The sequence below is a fragment of the Crinia signifera genome, chromosome 1, assembly GCF_055691185.1.
Source record: "Crinia signifera chromosome 1, ASM5569118v1, whole genome shotgun sequence".
Taxonomy (NCBI): Eukaryota; Metazoa; Chordata; class Amphibia; order Anura; family Myobatrachidae; genus Crinia; species Crinia signifera.
In genome coordinates, this window is record NC_139217.1 from 257,464,533 (window position 1) to 257,492,348 (window position 27,816).

A 27,816-nucleotide genomic window follows, 5' to 3' on the forward strand; every position below is an offset into this window, starting at 1 on the left:
CCCAGTATATGCAGGGTCAGTTAAAGTATTATAGATAGACCAAATGTATATAAATAATAATAATTTTATATATATATATATATATATATACACACACACACACACACCAGCAGTGTAGACCCCTGGGCATTGCAATGTATTGGGGCCCCTACCTGTCCTCCAGCGGTAGGGGTGGGGGGTGCTACGAGTGGAAGCTATGATGTGCCGTGGGTGGTAGGGGGTATTATATCAACCGCTCAGCATGTAGGGCCTGGATCAGTCATTTCCACTAATTACCCCTTTACTGCACAGATGGTGGGAGATGGGGTGGGTGAAGGGGGCATTGGGCTGAATGAAAGGACCCTGATACATAACTTCCAGGGTGGTAGAGGATGTTTAATATGCAGAGGAGGGGTGTATAGTGGAGTTGGCTTATTATTCATAATTTTCTAGTGGAATGACAGCTTGCTTGACTGCAGATATCTCCAGTTCCCAGAAATAGATTTCTTAGATTTTAATCGAATTAAAAACTGGAGAATCCCACCTACCAAATGGTACTGGGGACTAGGGGATCAGAGTTCAGGAGGCAGAGCAATCTGCCAACGAGAATATAAAACTACATACCAGGTGTGTGGAGCTGGTGCAGTAACCAGCTGCTGGAAAGCTGATATCTCTGGTTCTCGGCACAGTAGAGACAAGCTACTAGTGTCCATCAAAGGGGGAGAGTCCCAGCTTTTGGAATATACCCTCGGAAAAACTCTAAATCACAGAACCTGAAATATCTGACTGGGAAAATCAAGTAACAGGCTTTGATGGGGACCACTGCTTTGGAGTCAGATATCTCTGGTTCCCCAGGGCCAATTTTTACAATTCTTGTGCCCATGGAAAGAGGGGACCCTCGGCTTTCAGTCTAACCCCCCCTCCGCCCTGCATGTGCCACTGCCTATATTTGCCTGTGGCAGGCTCTGATTGGACCCTCCTCTCCAGCTGTGCAGTAGTGTAGTCTGGCAATGTTTGGGTGCAGGTCTCCCGGTTTATGTGATATCTATATTGAACATATATGCAAATCAGCAGAAAATATCTGGCGGTAATTTCCCCAGTGATAAATGCTGCTCTTTAGCCAATGCTGGGTGTGTAGTGTGTGTCCCCTGGGCCTCTACACTCCTTACACCCATTATAGATACACCAGTGATATGCAGTAGCGCATGCAGGGGGGGGGGGGGGTTCTGAGTACCCATAAACAACAACCCCCCCCCCCAGGAGTCTAAGGGTCCTAATCTGAAAGCTGAGGGTCCCCTCTTTCCATTGGTACAAGAATTAAAAAAATCGGCCCTTGTGAACCGGAGATATCTGACTTCAAAGCAGTGGTCCCCATCCAAGCCTGTTAATTGCTCTTCCCAGTCAGATAGTTCAGGTTCTGTCTGACTTAGAGTTTTTCTGAGGGTATATTCCAAAAGCTGGGACTCTCCCCCTTTGATGGACACTAGTCTTTACTTTTCCCAGAACCAGAGATACCATCCTCCCAGCAGATGGTTACTGCTCCAACTCCACACACCTGGTATGTAGTTTTGGTACTTATGTATTATCTGGGCTCCCATGTTAAATACACCCCATTTTTTCATACCCCTACTATCCAACTACGCATGGAGTTGATTTTATATAGTGTGGCGAGCGTAGCGAGCCACCGTGCCCGAAGCGTGGCGAGCGCAGCGAGACCCGCGAGGGGACACGGTCTCATAAGAAAAACGGGAGCCCAGATATTACATAAGTACCGTAGTTTTATATTCTCGTTGGCAGATTGCTTTGCCTCCAGAACTCTGATCCCCTAGTCCCCAATACCATTTGGTAGGTGGGATTCTCTAGTTTTTAATTCCATTAAAATCTAAGAAATCTATTTCTGGGAACTGGAGATATTTGCAGTCAAGCAAGCTGTCCTCCCACCAGAAAATGATGAATAATAAGCCCACTCCACTATGCACTCCTCCTCTGCGTATTAAACATCCTCTACCACCCTGGAAGTTATGTATCAGGGCCCATCTGCATTAAGCCCAATTCCCCCTTCTCCCACCCCATCTCCCACCATCTGTGCAGTAAAGGGGTTATTAGTGGAAATTACTGATCCAGGCCCTACATGCTGAGCGGTTGATATAATAACCCCTACCACCCGCGGGACATCAAAGCTTCCCCCACCCCTACCGCTGGAGGATCGGTAGGGGCCCCAATACATTGCTATGCCGAGGGGTCTACACTGCTGTTGACGCCCCTGTATGTATATATATTTATATATGTATGTATATGTATCTATTTGGTCTATCTATAATACTTTAACTGACCCGGCATATACTGGGTCACCTAAGTGTCCATCTCCATGCTTTGCTCCGCCCCTCTGGAAACCCCCTTCTGAAGATCCTGCGTTTGCCCCTGATATGTAATGAGAAATAATGCATGGGACTTGTCATTCATGCTGCTTGTGGTTTATTCATACAAAGTAAACCAAATACATCTTATGGTGTGTACACAGGGGAACAATCAGCATAAGATTTTGACTATAAAGTCAAAATCGCATGCAGATCACACAGGTTTTTTACCTTGCGATCCCGATGCGCTCTCCCGGGACAGAACAAATTGAAACCCAGATAGACAGGGCAGCAATGACTATATAGTGCAAATCGAATTTAGAATGTATGTAAATAGTACAGAGATAGCAAAGATTGTGTAGCACTCGAATCAAAGTTGAATATCAAGGGAATCTCACCGTGTGTACACAGCATTAGCTGGATGTCAGCTAAGCGATTGTTACATTGTCACTATGTGGTCTGAGAGCCAGGGCAAGTGCTAGGATGTTCGGCGCCCCCCTGCAAACTAAAAATTTGCACCCCCTAAATGCCTGCTTAAGGCGCACGATGAAAAAACACATAATGGGCTTAGTAGCAGCAATACCATATGTAGATATATATTTTGATGCCCTGTGTTAGAAAACAAATTGGTACACACACACACACACACCAAAAGCAGTGATAGTGCGTGCCAAAATTTACACTGTAAATCCTATTACACATGATTGCCACACACCGTAGTGCCCATAACACATTGTCACACACCATAGTTCCTGTTACATGTTATAACCCACTGTAATGCCTATTACACATTATGCCACAACCGTAATGCCTATTACATATTATAACACACACCATAATGCCTAAAACATATTATACCACACACTGTAATGCCGGTTATATATTATGCCACATAAGTGGTGCTTACCTACATGCTCATTGCCAGGAGTTACATGCTGGTTGCCAGGGGTTTCTTGCTCAAATACAGGGGTTACATGCTCCTTACTAGGGGTTTCATGCGCGTTGCCACTGAGTTACCATTAAATGCTTATTTGGTAAAGGTAGATAGCAGTTTTGGTAGTACTGGGGCAAGGAGGGGGTTAGGGTCAGGCAATAAATATATATATATATATATATATATTATGATGTCTTACATTTAATTTGTGTGGTTTTAGATCATAATATTTAATTGCTTTTAAAATAAGCAGTTTATCTATTATAACTCTGCTTTCCCTGGTGGTCTAGCGTGAAAGCACTCAGCAAGTGTTTATTACCAGACAACCTACCCCTCCCCCCTTTCCCAGCAGTTTTGGGGTTGGTGGCAGCCAGCCCAGTACACCTAACCCAGGCAGTGAAGAAAAAGCAGGGCTGCTCCATGCTGCAGCTCCAAACATGTCCCGCGCATGTCACACAGGCAGCGCAAAGCACAGCAACATTGCAGCTGCCCCAGCGGTGTCCAGTCTATTGCTGAAATTACTGGTAACTGGGACACTCGCGATGGGGAAGACCCGACTAAGCGATAGCCGATGCGGTAGTCAGCTCTGCGTTGTCACTGTGCTTCCGGCACCACTGTCTGTATGACAGGCGCAGTACAGGAGTCACCGTGTCCCGGCAGAAGCAGGTAGAAGAGTGGTAGTGCAGGGAGAGGCTTGAGCGTCTCTTCAGTCCGGCGCCTCCCTGCACCGCAGGAGCTGCTGAGTGGGTAGCGCCGGCCCTGCTGAGAGCTTCCATACTATTTAACTGTGTAAGATTTGGCAGCTTCAGATTGAGAAAATATTCATGTATTACCAATCTACAGTGCACTGCCATCTGCTGGCAGAGCGGAAAACTACATTTTTCACACATGCACAAACAAAAGATAGCAGGCTAGCTTTTGAAGCTTTTGAAGTGACTATTCAGACAAAATAATGGGGCCATTTCAGCTTGGATAGCTAATTACAGAATTATCAAGTGATTATCGAACAACTGTACGTACCATATGCATCGTGCATGCGCAAAAGCGATTAGCAAAAGAGAATGCATATGGATCATAAAGGAAGCCGGTGTGTGAGGGTGGTAACCTGACGAGCCTAGGCGGTTTTTAGGAGGGTCTGTGATGTCACTTGACCACTTCACCCTGTCTCAGTCGCAGGTTAGTGGAAGCCTCAGTCTTAATCACAATTGCACAGACTGCAAAAACTTTTTGATGGTTCAGGAATTGCGTATGGATTTGCAAAAAGGGATTGCGATCCATTCGCTATTTCTCTCACAAATTTTACATGGGCAGGTTTTTCTTTCTCGTTGGCATCTAACTACTCAGTCAACTGTAACTTTGCACGTTAGTGATCCAAGCTGAATTAGCAGTGGCGTAACTATATAATTTGCGCCCCCAAGCCAAACTTTTTCGGCGCCCCCCCCCCCATACCCATACCTGACAGAGCCGCATCTGCGGTCACTGTCCCGTCCAGTCTCCCTCAGCTTCGCTGCGCTGCTCCAGTCTCCGCTGCGCTGCTGCCCGGCCGCATCTGTGGTCACTGTCCCGTCACTCGCTCCCGGCGCCGGCTCCTGCTGATAATGAAAAGTGACTCTTAGAAAATGGCTGCCAAAACTGTCTGCAATACGGGGCAGCCATTTTCTAAGTATCACTTTTCATTATCAGCAGGAGCCGGCGCCGGGAGCGAGTGACGGGACAGTGACCGAAGATGCGGCCGGGCAGCAGCGCAGCGGGTAACTATAGCACCGCAGCCCCCCCGGCGCCCATAGTTACTCTGCGCCTCCCCGCCACGGCGGGGGCTGCGGAGGCTGCGGAGGCTTAGTTACGCCACTGTGAATTAGCCCCAATATACCTTGAGTCATTGTACCAGTCAGTATTTAAAGTCTGTATTGCATGTTGTAAGTATATGTGCAATGTTGGGATTGTGAGCTGTCTCCATATAAATTGCTGTGTTGGTATTTATTACCAGATTCTTATATAGCGCACACATATTATGCAGCCCTTTAAAGAGAATATTTGAACATTTACATCAGTCCCTGCCCCAGTGAAGCTTACAATCTATATTCCTTACCACATACGCGCACACAGACATTCTAGGGTTAATTTGTTGGGAGCCAATTAGCCTACCAGTATATTTTTATATTGTGGGAGGAAACCGGAGTAAACCCACGCAAGTACAGGGAGAATATACAAACTCTGCACAGTTAAGGCCCATACACACTTAACGATTTTCAGCTGAAAATCGGTCAAAACAGCAGTTTTGACCGATTTTCAGATGAAAATCGCCCAGTGTGTATGCCCCCCAGATTGGCGACTAGCGATGATGCGCGCTCCCGCATCATCGCTAGTTAAGTGGTTCATCTGCTGGTTTTACCAGCAGATGTGGCGATGATGGATGGTTTTTCATCCATCATCGCCATGTGTGTACGCTGCCCCGGGCTGAAAGATTAACCACTTTCAGCCCGGCGGCCCGCCCCGCTGCCTCCCCCCGCCCCCTCGCCAGTGTCATATACTTACCCTGCTGTGGTCCGACTGCACACCGCGCCGCCCCGCTCATCATCTTCCTGGCCGGCTGGCTGCTGCTGCAAAGCTGCTGCAGCCCCTGCTCCCCCGCTGATCACCCGGCCAGAACACAAAGCGCTGCTGGCCCCGCCCCCCGCCCTGCTTAAAACGGAGCACACCGCTGGCCACCAATGTTAAGTCAGTAATATATACATTGCTGGCACAGGTCAGCAATGTATATATTACTGGCACCACTGTGCACCAATGATTATTAATTAGCCAGTTAATATATACATTGCTGGCACAAGTCAGCAATGTATATATTACTGGCACCACTGTGCACCAATGATTATTAATTAGCCAGTAATATATACATTGCTGGCAACATGCCAACAATGTATATATTATTGTCATCACTGCCCACCAATGTTATTCATATGCCAGTAATATATGCATTGCTGCCACGGGCCAGCAATGTATATATTATTGGCACCACTGCCCACCAGGCAGTAGTACAATTATAGCTCCCCCCCTCCATAAAAATTCTGCTGCCCCTCGCCACTGCCGCCAAACAGCCCCCCCCTAGCCGTCGCCACCAAACAGCCCCCCCAAAATGCGCTGACAGCGCAGGTACACAGAACAGGAATAAAATGCTCCCACCCTTGGAATTCTAACCCTGCCCATTATGTAAATAGCCTTATAATGAAAGATTTTCAGCAAAGTCTTTCGCCTCCTGAAAATCTCTCGCTCTTTGGGGAAAATAGCTCAGTGTGTACGCACTACTTTGGTGATAGCTGTATCTATCACAGATTTTGGCAAAGTCTTTTGAAATGAAAATCTTCAAGTGTGTATGGGCCTTTAGAGCCATGGTGCTCCGTACTGGTGTTTGATTTGTCAGTGTCGGGATGCTAGTTGTTTGTGTAATGCACCTGTCAATATTATGGGTTTCTGGTGTCTATTGTAGGAACTTAAAGCACCAGCATTTGTACTGCCAGTTAATTGACTGCATTCCATACATACAGTACTAGCAAAACAAACACATTCTTTTTTAAATAGTGTGTATGTATGTAATATATAATTTGTAAATACACCTTCTGTAATTATTGATGCGCATGATATGCTGAAGCTCCAGTGCCAGAATGCACTGCTTCTCAAGGGCTCTTTGGGGGGGGGGAAAGTATGATATAGAGCAGGACTGGGCAACACCGTCCCTCCAGATGTTAATGAACTACATATCCCAGGATGCTTTGCATTTGTTTTGCTATGTGGCCATGCTGAAACTGATGCAAGGCATGCTGGGATGTGTAGTTCATCAACATCTGGAGGGCTGGTGTTGCCCAGCCCTGATATAGAGAGAGAGAGCGTGCAGGTGTCATGGAGAGAGGGATTGAGAGATTGACTGGAGAAAGAATGATATAGATCAGGGGTGTCAAACTCAAATTCATCGGGGGCCGCATCAGCAGTTTGGTCACCCTCAAAGGGCCGCTGTATAATAATAATGCAATGACACCACAGGCTGCTCCCGCTGTTGAATAATAATGCAATGACACCACAGGCTGCTCCCGCTGTATAATATAACAATAGTAATGCCATGACACAAATTATTATACAGGGGGAGCAGCCTGTGGTGTCATTGCATTATTATTATACAGAGGGAGCAGCCTGTGGTGTCATGGCATTACTTTTATATTATACAGGGGGAGCAGCCTGTGGTGTCATGACATTATTATTATACAGGGGAGCAGCCTGTGGTGTCATGGCATAATGCCATGACACCACAGGCTGCTCCCCCTGTACAATAATAATGACACCACAGGCTGCTCCCCCTGTATAATAAAAAAGTAATGCCATGACACCACCACCAGATATATTGTTTTTTTTTTATGTAACGTACTGTATTTTATCCATCAGGCTCCTTTACTGCTGCTGCGGCTCCAGTAATTTCAATTCCACTCTCTGCGCCGCGGCCTGTCCTGCTGCGGCCCCCCGACTCGGCCTGCCCTCCTTCCTCTCTGCAGACGCGTGGGTGGGAGGCGCCATTGTCACGACGTCCCCACCCAGCGTCTGCCACTGCCTTGATAAGAGGGAACAGGCTGCCGGGCCCTCCTCCACATAGCCGTGGAGGCCTGTGGCCGCAGACATCTTAAAAGACCACAGGAACATGGCCGCTGGCAGTGCAAAAAAAACTCTCAAAAAAGAGAATAAAAGGTGAAGGCTGGCGGCGGCTGCGCGGGCCACATGACAAGGTCTGTCGGGCCGGATTTGGCCCGCGGGCCTTGTGTTTGACACCCGTGATATAGATGGACAGTGGGTGTCTGCGAGACAGGGAGTAAGAGGGTTTCAGGGAGATAAATGGAAGAGGTAGGGAGAGAGCGAGAGGGAGGGTGTAAGGGAGAGAAAAGGGCAGAGACGAGTGAGTGAGAGGTGTCAGAGAGAGAAGTGCTCGGTAGAATGTCAGAGAAAGGGAGGAAAGAGTGGGGACAGTGAGGAGAAAGTTTGGAATAATAGAGAGAGTGGAGAAAGAAAGGAGGCAGGGCGAAAAGAGCATAGGAGAGGAAGATAGTAGGGAAGGAAAAGGGAGAGGGGGGGGAGAGCAGGGGTTTGTAAGATATGTGACGGGGGTCTCCTGTTCCCCCTATAGTTACTCACCTGCCTACCGTACCTCCAGGAAAACATTCTGTATGTATTGCAGGGCTTATCACAGTGCTGATTTTCATTATGGAAGGTGTAGTTAGTAAACCCTCCCAACAGCCATTTTTACAGCAAAAGTAAGAACGGCTTCTATTTAAGAACACTAACACAGGATATACTGTACATGAGGTTTGCATTAGCTAATGCCACTCTACAGCTGATCCAGCACTGGCAGCAGCAGGCTGTGCTGCTAGTCTCCTCCACATGCACGGCCACTTTATAAAACTGGAGATGTCTTACCAAATCTCTCACATTCTGAATCTCTCAATATATTCAATTTCCCCCAGTTTTTTTTTTTGTGTGTGTCAATGTTGACAACTGTCGACATGGATCCCCAATTAGTACCTTTTGTATGGCTTGCTATGGCTATGCTTGGCGCACTATTATATTCTCCCTCTATGCCCACAGTTACACAGTTGTAACAATCCATTCATATAATTAAAGACACCAAGGGGTCGGTCCTATTACACACAAAGGATGAGGTTGATTTGCTAGTTGCGAATCATCAAGACACCGGGCGCACTTTACGGCGGGCCGAATTTACTGAAAAGTGCTCGCACCTCCATAGAGGTGCAAGCAATTTTCAGCGAATTTGGCCCTTCGAAGGGTGTGAGTTAGGCTTAATTTGTGTGGCATTTTTAGTGTTGAAACGACACCCGAACTGCAACTTGCACCCTTCGGGTGTAATAGGACTGACCCCCAACTAGAGTGTACAGTTATTGGGGGAGTTTTAAACATAAATGCATTAATACATGAATGTAGTATCATGTCAAAATGGGTACTTGTTTCCTAGCACGGCGCCAGCAATGGATATTGTATCCATTGGGTCCCAAAAAATCACGTCCATCGCATGCAACTAAATTGCATGCGATCGACACGATTTTTACATTGGAACCAATGTAAAATGGTCCCGGAGACCCGATTTTACATTGGCCCCAATGTTAAATGACCCCCAGACCCCAATTTTCATTGTTTCCCCACCCTGATGGGTCAAATGGCCCCCCATTGTTAACGCCACCCCACGATGAACGCCAACCCAAAGCGTGGCGAGCGCAGAGGTACGTGTCCTCCGACCTTTTTATACCCAAACTATCCACGTCGGCATGTAGTTGATTTCATATAGTGTGGCGAGCGCACGTGCATTACTTCACAGGTATTACGCATCCCCTCGCGGGCCTCGCTGCGCTCGCCATGCTTCTGGCTCGCTGCGCTCGCCACACTATATAAAATCAACTCCATGCCGACGTGGATAGTGGGGGTATGAAAAGGTAGGAGGACGCGTACCGCCACGCTTCGGGTTGGCGTTCATCGTAGGGTGGCGTTAACAATGGGGGGGCATTTGTCATGTAAATTACCCATCAGGGTGGTTATACAATCAAAAATCTGGTCCATTGGCCCATTTAACATTGTTCCCTATGTAAAATCGGGTCCATCGCATCGGTCGCATTGTATGCCATTATAATGGCATACAATGGACCCGATTTTACATAGGAATTTAACATTGAATACAATGCATTCAATGTTAAATCGCGTCGGTCGCATCGCATGCCTTAACTTAAGGCATGCGATGGACGCGATTTCTTAATTGTCGGGGAAAAGGCTAAAAAAAGCCCTAAAATCGTGTTGGTCACGATCCCCCACGACAGGCACCGTGCTAGGAAATAAGTACCTCAAAATGAAACTACAGTTCTAATAATATTCTATATTGTTCTAATAATATTCTATATTATTAGAACTACAGTTCTGCTATATTGCTGCCTTCTACAAATTTGTAGAAGGCAGCAAAAAGAAAACTTCACTCCAGGACTTGTGATAGAAATCAAAACATATTTTACTGTTGTCGGTCAATGGCGTTAGCTCGTCATCAGGACACTTGACTACAAACCTGTAAATGTTATGAAAGCACTGTGTGTGTGTGTGTGTGTGTGTGTGTGTGTGTGTGTGTGTGTGTGTGTGTGTGTATATATATATATATATATATATATATATATATATATATATATACACACACACACACGCAAATGTTTCGAAACTAGTCTGCTACCTTGTGATTGCCTCTATGTTTGTGCATGTGTAAGAGAGAAAGACATGTAGTTTGACTCGCTGCCAACAGATGGCAGTGTTCCGTAGACACACAGACACACACACTATATATATATATATATATATATATATATATATATATATATATATATATAATCCAATGCAGTAACTGTAACAGCAGTCCGTCCACTTGAATACAGAAAAACTGTAATCCACGTCCAAACACAGCAATGTTTCAATACATAGTGGGCCTTATTCTGCTCGGTACGGTGGGACCGTATACGGGCGGATTGTTTTTTTTTTCATCTGCGCATGCTTAGCTTTCGCAATGCGCAGGTGCAGTGACCTCACACCGCTCACGGACGGGTCTCTCCGCAAGAGTACGGTCATTTTGGGCGCCATGGGGGCGTTTTTAGGGGAAAACTGGGCATACACAGGGGTGTGCACCAAAAATGTACGGTGCTACAACTGCTCGATCGGCAAACGCACCGTACATTTTGGGCCAAAAACAGGCGGACGCCAAAGATGGCTCCAGACCACCCCTAGAGATACCGTATGAGAGCGGACGCCTGGGTCTGCTAATTAATGCTGATTACTACACCTGAATGTAATAAGCAATACTGCAGCATATTAAGTGAAAACCATGATTTCACTACCTGCAAGCCACACACAGCCCTCAAACACATTGAAAGCATATCTTCCTACACTTCAACATGTAAAGGTTGGTTTCATTTTAGGTAAGATTCATTCAAAGACCTGTTTATATATGTCAAGGTAGTTATTTTATAACCATCTACACCCATTCAGAAAGTGTTTTGGTATACTTTAAAAAGCAGGACACTCAATTCACAGAAGTAGACATGTGTCAACTTTTTCACTGTAACACAAACATAACTTTATTTAAAAGTAAAAGCAATGTGGGGACACATAGATAGTGAGTAAAATGCCACATTAGAACATAATAAATTTACATGTAATGAGGGTTAAAATGTTGTTTTATTAGGGTGTTTATTAAGGTAGACAATTGAGTTAATATAAAAAAATTATTGAATAACAGTTAGAATAATTAATTATTTGTCTTAATTATAGTTGAAAGGCAATATTTGTAGTGCCATATATGTGAAGGGTATGCCACCGTGCACGTGCGCTCACTCTCACGATCGGTGAGACACGCTGAGTTTCCCATTGAAAAAAAGGCAAGACCCGTCCATGCACTGTGGCGTAAGCTCAGATATACGGAAGATGTCGGTGTGATATCGGACGAGACCCGTCCATATACGGTGGCGTACGGTCTGTTGTACGCCAGTTAACGGTGTCTAAGAGGAGACCCGTCCATATATGGTGGTGTACGCTCAACTGTACGCCACTCTCCATTGTTGGTGTTTGTGACCGTCCGTTTGCGGCTGTTCTGTGGGCGGATTTACGCTCACCGTCCGCTTACGGGAATCGTATGGTGAAACGGACCGTACGTACGTTGCACCGACCTAACCAGAATAAGGCCCAGTGCATATTTTCATTAGGAGCCTGATGAAAATACACAATATGTATTGAAACATTGCTGTGTTTGGACGTGGATTAAAGTTATTCTGTTTTCAAGTGGATGGACTGCTGTTACTGCATTGGATTATATCTTCATTGGATTATTAAGGGCACCCTCCCCCAAAGCATAATGTGTGTATATATATATATATATATATATAAGCAAGACAAAGGTTTTTTGACAGCTGCGCTCAAACCGTGTTGGAGTGACAATTTGGCAGTCCAGCAAAAAAGAGTCCTCCTCAATTAAAAGTTTCAAACTCGAGACACACCACTTCTGGGTCTCCTTGTTTAGGTCCCTTTAAACATAGACCGTCGCTCCCCAAAGTAAAGACCCGTGTCCAGCGGGTATTAGAAATCTGTAGAAAAGGAAGGACAATGGGGGCGCCTCATAGCGTAGTATTTTTAATGTAAAAAGTTTATAGACAATACAGCAGATTTAAAAACAGACAGAGGATGGTACCCGTACCATTTAATTCCTCCGCTGTGGGCTCGAATACCACAAGGTTTTTAATATCTACCCGTCCACGGATAACAGCACGCCTCCTCCTGCGGGATTACAGCACACCACTCAGCACTTGCAGCCTTCCACAGACTACAAGCGCGCCGGTACCTTCTCCTCGCTGAGTCAGGGAACGCCGATCACCGGGACACAGAGCACGGATGACGTCACACAGGCACGCCCCAAACGCGTTTCGTCATAGAGACTTCGTCAGTGGGTTGTCTATATATATATATATATATATATAATCCGAGGGAGCCGGCACTCAGAGTTGCTGTGTGATCTTCTAGTGCCCCGGTGCCTTCCCATAAGCCAGAGGGCTGATAGATATATGTCCGAGGTAGGCGGCACTCAGAGACGATGCAAACCGTTTAAACCATAACACGGTTTATTGTGAAAAAGATGAGGCTCATCTTTTTCACAATAAACCGTGTTATGGTTTAAACGGGTTGCATCGTCTCTGAGTGCCGCCTACCTCGGACATATATATATATATATATATATATATATATATATACATTTTTTTATTTTATTTCCAGCTACTATACATTTATTTATAAAAGTCCTAATATGCAGCATATTATTGCCCCATATCTTGCAGTAAATGTAAGCTGTCTCACACTTGTACAATTCTGTTGTAAATACGTGTGCTAATGCAACGCAGGAAACTTGCATCATGTCACTTCAAAAACTACCAAAAAATAACCACAGTTTGTAACTTTAAAAAAATAAATAATGGAAGTTGCTCTTTCTGCATTGTCAGTTGGAAATATAGCTGATGAGTTTACTAAACAAACAATTATGCAAACAGATTTCAACATTATACAGGTTGAGTATCCCGTATCCAAAATGCTCGGGACCAGGAGAATTTTGGATAATGGATTATTCCGTATTTCGGAATATTTTAATATTTCAATGATGTATTTTGAAGTTTCTTGCATTTATGCTGTATAAACACATAAAATAAACACAAATATATTTTATTACCACATAAAATACACACAAATATATTTTATTTGTTCAAAAAACAAGGTTTCAAAACATGAAACAAAATGTGTGTACTATCTCAGATATGGTTTTCGGAATAATTCGGATAATGGATATTCGGATACGGGATACTCAACCTGTATTGGCTTCTCTTTTCCTCAATCTAGACATTCTTACACTGTTGCACTGGGGCATGTGGTAGGGGCCCAAGTTTTAGGGGTGTGGACAACCCCAACAAGAGTGATTTGGCCAAACATTAGACAGGCTGTGCAAAGAACATGGGCAATTTATGAAGGAGGGTATTGCAATGTGTCAGGACCACCCAATTAGCATGAGTGTTAATTCTGGTGTAGTTTCTATGGAAACAAACCGAGTGCTCAAGTTCATCCAATATTCTGCATGTTCGAGGAGGTGGTGGTGGAATCCTCCACTACAGGGCTACAGGGCTCACCAGCAGGCCTGGCAACGGGGGTATAAAGGAGGCATCTGTACCAGGTCTCAAGGGTTAAAGGGGCCTGGCTGGGTGTCTGGGAAACCTAACACAGAGCCGCAGCTCCTGTTTATACTTTTTAAAGCAATAACTTGTCCGCCAGAAGTAAAAAAAAACAAAAACACTAATTGAAACTCTGCATCACTGTTCTCTCCCCCCCCCCCCCCCCCCCCTTTAACCTGGACCTGGGACCAATCCAGTTCTATTGGGGCGTGCAGTTCCCTTAATGTCATGATGATGATGATGCACCAGGCCTTGTCTCTTGCTGCTGTTAAACATTGCTGAGCCAGTCCAGCCTCCTACCTGCGTTGGGCAGAAACATTTGACAGTGGCAGCAGCCGCCCGCTGCCTGATTGCTTTGCTGTCCCTACAGGTGAAAGATACACACACACACACACACACACACACACTTAAAGCTTCTAAATAAGCAAAAGATTGATGGTACCCATAGCAACCAATCAGATTCTGACTTATTCTCTAGGATGCAATAGAGAAATGATTGACAGAATCTGATCGGTTGATCACCTCTTTGGGGGCGATTCTCTAACACAGAAATGCGGTAAAAAAAAACGTTATTGGGGTTTCTGTATGCTCTAACCCCCCTCCGCAGTGTCAGTGCTGCGGAGGGAATCACCAGCAAAAGCTGGCGATTCCCTGCAGAAGCATTTGGGTTTCTTACCGCAGCGCTGTGTGAGGGATCCATCACGGTCACAGACCCGGAGGTCCAGTGCCGGCACTGCATCGCAAGGGACAGCTCTTATCGCAAGAGCTGTCCCTTGCGTTAATAACCGCATATGTTAGAGCATATGCCATTATTAAAAATGCGATGCCCGGCGAAGGGGGGCGATAATGGGCAGCGGATGTTACAACATCCCGCTCTCTGTGATGTATTGCTGCACCTGAAGATTATGGCTAGTGTTTTCCTGCTGCCAGGGCAAGCAATGCTGTCTGGCCTCGGAATGCCCCTGTTTTCTATGCCCACCATCACCATCCCCTGTTCACCTACTTTTATAGACCTTTAAGGGTTAAATATAACTAAATGTCGATAAGTACATGACAAATTCAGTTTTATTTTATGTAATTAAAGTGTTTTTAAAAACAATTATGTTGTTATTAATAAGAACACAGTCTTTGTAGGGAAACTTGCTTAACACAGTGGAGGGACTGATTGAATGCACTGGACTGGGTTTTTTTCATCACTAAGATTTCCACTAAGTTACCTCTTTTAAGGGCTTTATATACACTTATTTAAAAACATAAAATAAATAACAGTGTAGTGTATTGTGATGATGATGATTTATTTTTATTATTATTATTATTATTATTAATATTATTATTATGATGATGGACATTTTGATGACTAAATCATTTATAAGTGTTTATTCTTAATTATTTCTAAGTGTCATTACTCTTTTAAAACAGGGGCATCAAGGATTGTTGGAGGTCGAGAAGCCAGAGCTCATACTAGACCATACATGGTATCGCTGCAGATCAGGGGGCAACATTTCTGTGGAGGGTCCTTGATCCATCCAAAATGGGTGCTTACTGCCGCACATTGCATGGAAGACACGTGAGGCACTTCATAATCATATGCAACACTAATCACTGCACACAGCTATCTCTCAACAGAGCAACTGAATATAACATACGTGGTCTGAATGGGACGAAGGTCAGATAAGCCATAGTTAGTGTAGCAGTACTGGACACTGTAGTCTAACTTAAAGCCACTCACAGTGGCAGCACTACACATTTACAGACACACTGCACAGAGATCCATTTACGTTTCTTACACCTCCAGAAAGATCCCACAGATCACAAGATATTAATACAGACATAATTGCCTGCCCCAGAGGCCAGTCTGAAGCTCTTATCTCCTGCTGACCTGCATTACAAATCAAATCTACAGATTATTTGGATTCTTCACTGCAGCCAGGGGATCGCCAAGGAATTTTTGTCCAAGGACAGTAGTTTGCTGAAGTTACTATGACTTCTATACCGGCTCATCAGCCTCTGCTGTTGACTCTCAGTAAACCCTTGAGGGATGTCTGGCAGTATAGAATATACCTTGTCAAATCCATGTGATCTGTGTCCTCTTATTTCAGCTGCTAGTGTGTGTTAGCTGTAGAATGTTTTGTTAGTAATCATTAGTTAAACACACACAAAAAAATGTTTGTAACCAAGTGATGAATAACTCACACAAGGCCAACTGACATTTGGAATTGGTGAGTGCTGGGCATGCCCCCAAAAATGCTTAAAATGTGGGTTGTTGTGTTAGGCCATGCCCCTTTATCCAAGGCCACCACTACCCTTCACCCCTTTTTGGACCAGTCGTGCCTTTGGCACGACAGGTCCCGGTTTTGGATTTCAGAAAGATGGGAGGTATGGAATAGGTATGCAGACTGCCATGTACTGTAAATGCCAGGGGCGTAACTACTACCTTCTGGGCCCCATAGCAAATTTTTGAAAGGCCTCCCCGCCACAGGAGGAGAGGGTGACAGGTGTGTGGGGGGGAGGGAGATAAAGAGAGATTATATGGAAGGGGAGGGGGTGTAAAGGGGAGGTTGTAGCAGAAGAGAGGGAGAAAGAAACATGAAGACATGGTGGGGAGGGAGTAAATGAGAGGAGGTGGAGAGAGACATACAGAGAGAGCAGGGAAGAAAATGAGGAGGGGGCACCCTGCATCACTTTTTTTTCTCCTAAACACATCTTCTTCCCTCCCCTTCGACCCACAGTTCAGGCTGCCCTGTCCACCCTTATCAGTAAGTATAATTGATGCTGTCAGTGCAGTTATCCTGGACTGACAGCTCCGAGTCTCAGACGCTTCAGTCTGTTTCCCAGGGCCTGGGTCTCCCACACAGAGCAGTCAGCAGCACAGGGGCACAGGGCTTGCGTGTTTCACTCCGGGGCTGGTCACTAGATAGTGACGTCAGTCCCCGGCAGCATCAAAGAAGGGAGAGGGGGGGAAGGCTGCAACAGCCGGACCACATTTCCCTTCATTATGTAGCACATCGTCGCTAGCGGGGGAGGTGGCAGAGACAGCACCACCGACACTGCCAATGTGGCTGCGGCATTAATAAGGAAAAAGGGTGCAGAGGATGCCTGCTGTGCTATGGGGTCCCCCATGGCCCTGGGCCCCATAACAGCTGCATCCCCTGCACCCTCCTTAGTTACACCACTGGTAAATGCTTACCTCACAACAGTCCCTATTTTAGCAGGACAGTCCCGATTATTAGGGCCTGTCCGCTGTCCCACCCGCGGGCGGCAGTGTCCCGCGCTGAGGGGGGGCTGTTGGGAGTCCCCCCTGTCGCGCAGCGTCTATTCCCGCAGCCAGGGGGCTGGGGGCATGGCTAGAGGCTCACAGAGCCTCTGGGTCATGGCCCCATAGCAGCAAAATGGGGGCGTGGCCTCTCAGGGAGCTGTGAGTATAGACCACGCCCCTGAAATTAGACCACACCCCCTGAAATTTCGGCTTGCGCGCCTTCAGCGCACATCTGCAGTATCCCGGGTCCGTGGACTGGAAAGTTGGGAGGTATGTAAATGTATTTCTCCCCAGTACTGGCACAGTACACTGGATAGAGTCAGCACAATTATGTTACAGATATAGCCAAGCTCATCTTGCCTATTGGTCTGGCATCCTTGTCCCGCCATGAGAAATGTCCTATTACTCATTACATGAAAAATATATTACTCATTACATGAGAAATATCCTATTACTATGGCAAAAGCTTGTAATTGCACTGCTTTGCAGCCGGGTGGCCATTGTTCCACTAATGAAAAGTACAGTACAGTGCTGCAGATGGATATGTGATGCACCATGGCCATTCAGTAGCTGCCCTTGCTTACACTTTACCTGTGTACAGCATGCCGAGCTTGTCTCCTTAGGGGTGTGTTCCCCCATTGTCGATAGTCCCGGCCTGCCTCTAGTGGCAAATATTTTCCCACAGAGTCCCTCATGCTGAAATAGCATCTATGTAACAGACAAAAAAAAGTTGTTGCAGGTGAGACTATTAGACTTAACAGCATTTACATTGAATACAGTTTTTAATACAAGACTATTGCTTGCATTATGACAAACCCCGAGCACCATCGGCATTTGTACCAGCGGTATTATTGCATAAGGCTTCCAGGTGCCTGCATTAAGTGTGAATAAGATGACAGGCCTGTGGTACAGTAACCCTCCCTGCCTAATGGATAATGCCACAGTGTGCTATTCGCTGTGCCTATATATGCCAATATTTTTGGGGGAGTTCATTAAATTATATTTACCGTATTTGTATATATATATATATATATATATATATATATATATATATATATATATATATATATATATATTCTTTACTTTTATACTTTGGTTTGCAAAAAATCAGTTTACAACGGAGTGCATTATACTTTATGCTTTTGGATTCTGCTCCTTTGTTTCCATAGCGGTGTTTCTGCCCCAGACTGTAAACTCTATGCTTTGCCACTCATAGCTGGGGCTTCCAGTTTCTACATACAGTAAGGCCCATAATTTATATTGCAATAAGGTAAAGCACAGCGATGTACAGTCCTTGACAGTAAAATATACAATTACAGTAGTCTGCATCAACGGTTAATTACTATATTTACCAAATGTCCACTCCCCCTCCTCATCAATAAATTTGAATGACATCACACAGTAGCACAATATTATTCACATTACACCTTATTCACATTATGAACCACAGCAGTGTCCCTTATGCACATTACATCACTCAGTAATGCTAAACTGCCCAGTGGTACCCCTTACACTGTACATGATATACCCTCAGTAATGCCCTTTATACACATCTCTGCCTCCCCCTCCCCCTGTCACTCAATCAGAAACGGGTCCCTCCACCCTGCAGTGCAGCCTCTCTGGTTCCCTCCTTCCAACAGTCGCGCCAGGTCACCTGCATCTGCAGCCGCTTTGGTCCTCTGTTTCCACCAATACAGTTTTAAATAATAAATTTAAATTTGGGTGGGCCCCATAGCAGCTGGATCCCCTGCACTCTCTATAGTTACACTACTGTTCTCTGCCCTCACTGTGTGGAATGCCCTCTCACACAATAAGATTCTGCTGTAGTCTCCAAAACTTCTGGCATTCCATGTCAAGAACTGCCCACATACCGGCATACCTGATGCCGCTGACTTGCAGTTTCTTTACCACTTTACATTTAGATAACAGTTTAGTGTTTAATGTGGCCCGAGTGTCAAAGCATAGAGTTTATGCAGGGTCAGGAGCGCAGCTCCAGGGATGGGTAGTCAGTACACATAATGGGCCCAATTTAGACCTGCTTTCTAGACTGCGTTTATACAGAGCCTAGTGAGCAGGTTAACACCGAATGCACAACTCCCCACCACCCGAATCCCCTCACTACACTGCAGACTGATGTGCCCGCACAGAGGAAAAATCCTTCAATGGTTACTTACCATTGATGGATTTTCCTTCTGCATGCAGCCGAAAGGAAGCCCAGAATTTTATTTTCGGCTGCACTGTTTTCCCCTAATTGGGGGCGGGCGCTGAAGTCATATGATGTCAGCCACCCGCCATGAGCAGGCAGGAGATTGGAACCCACCCAGTGTTTCTATGGGCACATCCACCGTTTTTGTGGGCATGTCCATGAAACGCCTGGTGTCCACCCCGGACTGCCCCCTGCCTGTTAATCACTGTGTGAGTGCCCAGGCGATTGAAAATATTGCCAAAGGCACTCGGAGCGGAGGTCTAAAAATGAGCATTAGCACCTATGTGCATGCATGGACCCTCACAGATCTGAATCGGCCCCAACACACTCTGGGGGCAAATGCCACCAACAAAATGCCGCCTGCATGAACGCCTGCCCCCACCTGCATCCATTGACAGCCTTGCGTGCAGGCCCAAAATCATTCGATGGTCACCGACCATCAAATTATTTCTTAGGCGTTTGCAAAAGAAGTCACTCTCTGCTGATTTGCGGCGCCCTGCTACGTGAACAGGGTAGGCAGCTGACATCCGGTTATGTCAGCTGCCCACCCCCGGCACTCACATTGCGGCACAATTTGCCTGGGAACACTCAGCATTTGCCTAGGAACGCCCATGAAATGCTGGGCATTCTCATGGGCGCGACCCATGCCTGCCGCTCCACGCTCCTCCTCTGCACTGCTCTGTGCGAATGGACCAGTGACTATACAGGCCGCCGCATCCATTCGCAAACAGAGCCTGCACATGTGCATAAATGGTTACATGCATGTGCAGAAGCAATACACCGCTCCCTCGTGCAAACGCGTGGGGGTGCAAATAGATTAGAATGACATGCTCTGTCGGAAACTGCACAGGTTTTTTTTTAGCACAACACTGTATGTGCAAAAGTGAATTATACATATTTCAATAAAAAAAATGTACATTGGAATAAAAAAAAAAAAATTGTGCTCCTGAGAGGATCCAAACTCCAGGAACAGTCATGCATAGAATGCTGTGGCCTTAACCACTAGGCCATTACAGCTACTGTACCTTTTGCTTATCAGCTTATGCAAACCTGATGCAGGAACCCTGAAGGAGTTGGGATCATTTAGGCTACAGCATGATGGTTGACAGTCATTAGGTCGACATGGGAAAAAGTCAACATGGTAAAAGATTGACATGGTTCTAGGTCGACAGTGTCTAGGTCGACATGGGGTTTTTTACTGTTTTTTTTTACCCGATTGTCAACACAGTCAACATGGACACAGTTTAAAGTGCACCGCATCCCCCGCTGCGCTCGCAATGCTTCTCCCACCATGAAATACCGTCTGTCTGCTCAAAAAAAAAAGTGAAAAACCCTATGTCGACCTTTTGACTGTTGTCCTAGACACTGTCAAACTAATGACCTTTCAACCTAGAACCATGTCAACCTAATGGTGTCGACCATCATGCTGTACACCAAATGCAGATATACCTTCATGCTGTAGACCAAATGACCGCATCCCCCTGAAGTATTTAGTGTTTAGGTGGCCAGTAAATATAGCACTGTATTCAATGTAAATGGTGCTGTAAGCCATGCAGTAGTCTCTGTCAGCCGCCATTTTCTGTTACCTGGTTGCTCAATCAGCCCCAGGGACTCGGTGGGGAAAAGTATGTGGATCTCTTCCCACCCTTACGGAGCTACATTTTCCCACGAGTCCCTGGGGCTTTGCGACTACCTATAATACTGTAGTTTATCTGTACTATATAGTCCAAATGGAATGCGTTTTGCTTGCCATTCGATTAGATTAAATTGCCAGCCAAATCACATCTTGTGAACACACCTTAAGTCTGTTAGTACTGTTGTCCCATCACCTACCTGCTACGTAATCGCACAGTGGGCTCCGGAGGACACTGAAGGAAAATGTGGGATTAGCTTTGCTCTGTAAGGATGGGCTTCATCATAGCAGATAGACTCTGCCAACTGCAATAGTGTTAATATGCTATGTAGTCACAAATACAGACCCAGGGATACAGTATGGAGATGTACTGTATGCCAAACTTAGCCCACCCTTACAGAACTAAGCATGGCATACTGTAAATGATCTGAATTCAGCGATACTGTAGCCCAGTGCTCCCCTGTAAAGCCTACTGTACATTACTGGATTTAACATACAGTAAAGTAGTTCTCGGACTATATTACTGTACTGCATTTCATTGGAGAACTCACACATGCGCAATGGTGATATTCAAAAACGACATCTGGTGGATGAATGTAAGCATTACACTCATCAGCAATGCCAATGCCACACTAGCAAAATTGCGCAACCCTTCGCCATGCTGTGACACACTGCAGTGCAAATTGACATGAGCTTGGCTATATCTGTATGACCATGTCCAGTTGCATAACTTTGGAGGGTGTAGGGGGTGCAACTGCTATGGGGCCCGGCCACTAAATGTTGATGGTACGCTGCGATGCAACACAGAGTGAGGTGTCTGTTCGGAAGTTACAGTAACTTCCTGGAAGAGAGGGAGGCGGGGAAGGGCAGTCGGGCCGCCGGCTGCAGAGAGCACCACAATAGACCGCGCTGCAGCTCACTTTTGTAATTGCCGGGCACTAGCTGAGATTGTGTTACCAGCAGTTGCCTGGCGGTTCATTCATCGGATTTGGAGGGTTAGTGAGGCAGCGCTCCTCCCCAGCAGTCAGCACAGAGAGACAGGTGGACAACCACTGGAGGCACATTCCCTCCCGGTGCAAGGCAGACAGGATACTTTCACACCCAGACAGGTAACCATATGGGGGTGGGGGCAGGGGCTGCTACTTTCCCTCATCCACGTTCAAATATACTCTGTAAAGCGCTGCAGAATATGTGTGCGCTATATAAGAAACTGTTAATAAATAAATAATAAATAAATCTATCTATGCCCTGTCTGTCCGTCCCATCAATCTATGCACCCATATGGCTCTCTGTCCATCAATACCCTTCCATCTATCTCATCCCAATTTCTCTGACACCATCTATCCATAATTCCCTCTCTCCCCTCTTTCTTGCATTCCCTTTTTCTCCAGGAAACAATCTCTCCCCAACACCCACTTTGACTATCACTCTTCTGTCCCCATAAGGGGCATTGCAGTGACAATGTGGGGGCTTAATCAGGATTTTGCTATGGGGCCCACAAGGTCCTAGTTACACCCCTGACCATGTCTGATAATCACATGAGAAGGTGGTGTACAAGTAGAGGAAGAAATGACAGCAAGCTCCCAGCTACAGTACAACCTGCATGTGCCATGCCGGCCCAAGTCAGGGATGAGAATGAAAGATGAGACATATACAGTAGGGGAGCAGGTATAAAGGTGGCAGAGAAGGAAGGAGGTATCAGGCATACTAGAATGTCCAACTGGATATAACACAGGGAGCAGGTTTCTCAGAGCCCTAGATATGTACAGTATGCAGCATGGCTGTGCATGACATTCTGCATATGAGGTGTTTCTACAGTATGTTTGGTGGGTTTAGTGCTGGGAAGATGTGACTGGGATTATTTTATCATTTACTGTACACTGCGGCTGAGAGGTATTTAGCTAAGCCACTGTTCAGGCATCCTTGCCTACTTTTGAAAACTTGTTTCAGGGAGATTATAGTTGGTAGTAGAATTTTGCAGAGGGTCCCATTCAGGGGGTGTGTCATGCTCCTCCCAAAGGGCGTGTCTAGTTCCATATATGGAGAGATTGTGAAAAGAGATGATGAATGTGGTACCTAGAAGCGTGGGTGTGTACTTTTACGTCTGAGAGGAATCTTTTAAAATGACATATATAAATGTAGATGAGCCCAGAGCAGTTAGTAACAGCTACTATACTTGGTAAAGTGCTGGGAAATTGTGCTGATGATTCAATGTAAATGTATCTATCTCTCATTCCCTTTTCCCCCCAAAATGTAACCGTGTAATGTTGGCTAGGTGACATGAGGGAGATTGCTAGACTAATAAAGGAGAGAGGGAGATTGCTGCTATTTCAGGGAGTCTCCTGACGAATACAGGAGGGTAGGCAGCTATGTGTTCAGGGCATATACCATAATACCTAATTTTCATGCAAATTGAATATATGAAAATATATAGTATAGAGTAATACAAAATAGAGTATGTCACTCTTGGGTGTATGCCAAACTCTGATATACTGTACACATGCCTATGTAAATCTATTTTATAAAATGGCCCCTGTTCTGACAAAATAAGATGAAGCAGATAGAGAATATGAGGAATACAGGCTATTTTTTGTAATTATTACAGTTAGATGTGGTAACTGTGGTTACAACAGGGTTGCCGACCCTCCCGGAATTTCCGGGAGTCTCCCGAATATCGGGTACCCCCTCCCGGCCCCCGGAAGGGTGGGCAACCCTCCCGGATTCAGGGGGGACCCCCGCTGACCCCTGGATCGCGGCATTAAAATGCCGCAATCCTCGGGTCTCAGAGGAGGGGGCGGAGCTAAAACGACACAATCGCGTCATTTTAGCCCCGCCCCCTCCACAGAGTTCCGTGAATTCACTGCTTTAACAGCATGGGGGCGGGGCTTAGTGATGTCACTCGTAAGCCCCGCCCCCTGAGCGGCTGCTGAAACTCTCCTCTCCGGGCTTCTCCCGGAGAGGAGAATCCTAAAGTCGGTAACCCTGGGTTACAAATTGTCATGTGATAGTTGAAACACACACACATTTATATTTAAATAAAATAAACAAAAAACAAGTTTTATCATTTGTGCTGATAACACATTCCTTAATTGGCAGTTATTGCTGCTATCAGATTGTCACTATATGTAATACAGCCTTGCTTACAAGATTACAAGCTGTGTTTCTGTAACAGGCCCGTGGACATAGTACGTGTGGTACTTGGTGCTCATAACCTGCGCTCACCTGATCGTTTACAACAGGTGTTAAGTATCCAGGACTCATTCCAACACCCGGAATACGACCCCGCAGCTTTTCGGAATGATCTACACCTCCTAAAGGTAAGAATAGATTCTTTCTATACACAGCAGAATTAGAGGGTATGGGTAAAAACTGGACCTGGACAAGACCCCGGAATGCCGGTCCAGACATCAAACTCGGTGGGTGTCCTGTCCGGAGGTGTCTTGTCTAGGGGGGCTGCCTCTACAAGGGAGCGGAAGAGGGAGAGCCTCCCTGCATAGTTCGGGCATGTAGCAAAAACAGCAATGGTCTGGACCACACTGGCATCCCCCCCCAGACAAGACACCCCCTAGATGAGACCCCCCACGGACTGGGCCATCTTTTCGTATGGGCTTAATGGGCACTTGCCCAGGGGCCCCAGGTATATAAGGGTCCTCTTCTAATAGCTAAGGATACACTTTTTCTACGGATACCAGAATTTTGAAAACCGGCCCTGGGGAACTGGAGATATCCAACTTCAAAACAGCAGTCCACATCCGGCCTGTTAATTGCAATTCCCAGTCATATTTCTCAGGTTCTCTCTGATGAGAGTATATTCCAAAAGCTGGGACTCTCCCCTTTCTGTTGATACTAGCAGCTTGTCTCTATCATGCCCAGCACCAGAAATATCAGCCTTCCAGCAGCCAGTCCCTGCTCCAGCTCCAAACGTCTGGTGTACAGTTTTATATTTTTGTCAATGGATTGCTCTGGCTCCTGATCTCTGGTCCCCAAGTCCCCAGCACCTCCTGAAAGTTGGTTTTTATACTATTGAAGGCTAAGAAATCTAATTCCAGATAATGGCGATATCTGCAGTCAAACAAGCTGCCCTTCCACCGAAAAATGACGAATATTAAGCCCACTCCATTATCCAACCCTCCCCTGCGTAAAAACACCCCCTACCTTCCTGGAAGTAATTTACAAGGGACCCTTTATTCAGCTCAGTGCCCCCTCCACACTTTAGTGTTCTCCCTCCCACCACCTGTGCAGTAAAGGAGTAATTAGCAGAAGTTACTGCTCCAGGTCCTGAGTGGAAGATTGAGCACCCCCTGCCACCCGCGGGACATCAAAGCTGCTGCTGATAGCACCCCCCACCCCTAGGAGGGGAGAATGGGTAAGGGACCCAGTGCATTGCTTTGCCCAGGGGCCCACACTTCTGTTAAGATGGCCCTGCCTACGGATTGGACACTACAAGCTCCGGAATGCAGAGTTTGATGTCAGGTCCGGCATTCCATGGTCTTGTCCGGGTCTGGATTTTACCTAATCCCAGAATTAGATTTACAGTGTTTGGCTCCTCCCATATTGTCCACATTATATTATTTTCCTCCATTCATCTTTTCAGTTAAACAGTTCAGCTACCATCACTTCCTCAGTGATGACTATCAGCCTTCCTGACGTCAACTCGGAAGTGGTTCCCGGCTCCCAATGCTCTGTGGCTGGTTGGGGCACAACAACTGATTTTGGGACATTACCCAGAGCTCTGATGGAAACAGATGTAAATGTAATCAGTGGTGCAGTCTGTAATGTGTCTTGGTCTCAGAGCATCTCTAATAGCATGTTGTGTACTGCGAGTCCTGGAAATAGGTTCAAAGGCTTCTGCTCCGTAAGTATAGGAGAGATAGGCACCCATTAACCACTGTCTCCAACAACCACTGAAAGTTAATATAACCTTTATCCTTGGATGTGTCATTCGATTTTGCAGGGTGACTCTGGAGGCCCCCTTGTCTGCAGAAATCGTGTTGAAGGAGTGGTGTCTTTCTCTGGATTTCGCTGTGGAAACCCCAGAACCCCAGATGTCTACACACGCGTCACATCCTTTCTGTCCTGGATAGAGAAAGTGATAATAAGATCTTCATAGAAACCAACAAATGAAAATAATTATATGAGATGTTACAAATGTGTGCTACTTGTGCCTTTGTATTTCAAATAGACAACTATAAGAATGGAGATTTGTGTAGTTTTATTTCCATGCAGCTTTGCTTCTGGAAAAGTGGGAATAAGCCACAATAAAATAAATTGATAAATACATTTTATAATAGATTACCATGCTTGATTTCTGCTAGACTGGACAATTTTAATTCTTTACGGGTTTTTTTTTTTTACTCTAGAGCAGTGGTTCCCAACCCTGGTCCTCAAATACCCCCAGTGCACGTTTTCCAGGTCTCCACACAGAATCACAAGTGACATAATTAGCTCCACCTGTGGATTTTTTTTAAATGTGTCTGAATAATGAGTGCACCTGCTGGGTGACATGGAAAACGTGCACTGTTGGGGGTACTTGAGGACCAGGGTTGGGAACCACTGCTCTAGAGTTCAGTTTTTTCAAAATCGATAAAAAAAAAAAAAAAAAAAAAAGCTAAAACCCTGTAACATTATTCACTTGTTGATGTTCCTACAGTATTATTCACATCACTTTCAGTTACATATACATGCAGATGCATGAAGGACAAGAAATTCTGGAAGTCAGATAGTTATGAGTAGGTTGCATTATCGAAAGCCACCACTAGATGGCAGAGGATGAGTGAGAACAGGATGTTTGCGCATACTTTAGCTGTGTAAGAACGTTATCAGAGGATTCCCCATGGCAATTTAGAAAATAAAGGAAATTTAAACAATCTGTTGTATATACAGTTACCTACATACTGTATAGCCTTGTTTCTACAAGTAGGTTTAAGTATTTGTTTTGAACTGAAAAGGAGGGATTTCTACATGGTATCAATGATTTGGAGATATATGGTAATTCTGATGATGACAATAGTGCATCCTGTAAAGGTGTAGACGCATGTTAAGGTGCCCACATGGTATGTTTTGTGCTAGATGCGTTTTGTACTAGATCGCATTGTATTCAAATTGCATGCGATATGCTACAACAACGCGCGATTTGAAAAAAAACTGATGCGTTTCAAACTAAAAAGTTCAAAACGCACAGAGTGTGGTCACTATTAGAACAAGGAATCAGAAGTAGTAAAATATTAAATGTACACAATATTGATGTCCAATAAATATAAAAGCCAGTAAATGATTAAAATCACATAGCTGGTATATAAAAAAGGTTTGATATAATACTGTATGTCCAGTATGCCAAATGATGTATACGAATGCTCTGTACTTGCAATTGTTATTTTTGGGTTTCTGCTAAGATTATGCACTCTGATAAATCAATAGTAACCATTGTACCACATTAAGATAGAAAATAAAGTAGTGCATGAATGATTCACTGACTTGCAGTATACTTGAATACATTATATGGGTTGGGATAATTTGGTCTACAGCATGATAGTTGACAGTCATTAGGTCGACACCATTAGGTCGACATGGAAAAAGGTGGACATGGGTCTAGGTTGACATGGTTCTAGGTCGAAAGGTCATTAGTTTGACAGGTCGTTAGCCCGACAATGTCTATGTCGACTATCAAAAGGTCGAC

The 27,816-nt window shown here is 45.4% G+C and overlaps 1 protein-coding gene across 1 annotated transcript in view; it reads left to right on the forward strand.

Annotated features, from left to right (window-relative positions):
* PRSS57 (serine protease 57) overlaps positions 1–27,606 on the forward strand; it is a 28,328-nt gene extending 722 nt beyond the window's left edge. The window contains exons 2-5 of the mRNA XM_083158291.1: positions 15,465–15,612; positions 24,313–24,457; positions 25,735–25,995; positions 26,095–27,606. Coding sequence (XP_083014417.1) covers positions 15,465–15,612; positions 24,313–24,457; positions 25,735–25,995; positions 26,095–26,250 — 710 coding nt within the window. The 3' untranslated portion in view covers positions 26,251–27,606. The remainder of the gene's footprint in view (positions 1–15,464; positions 15,613–24,312; positions 24,458–25,734; positions 25,996–26,094) is intronic.
* The last annotated feature ends 210 nt before the right edge of the window (positions 27,607–27,816 follow it).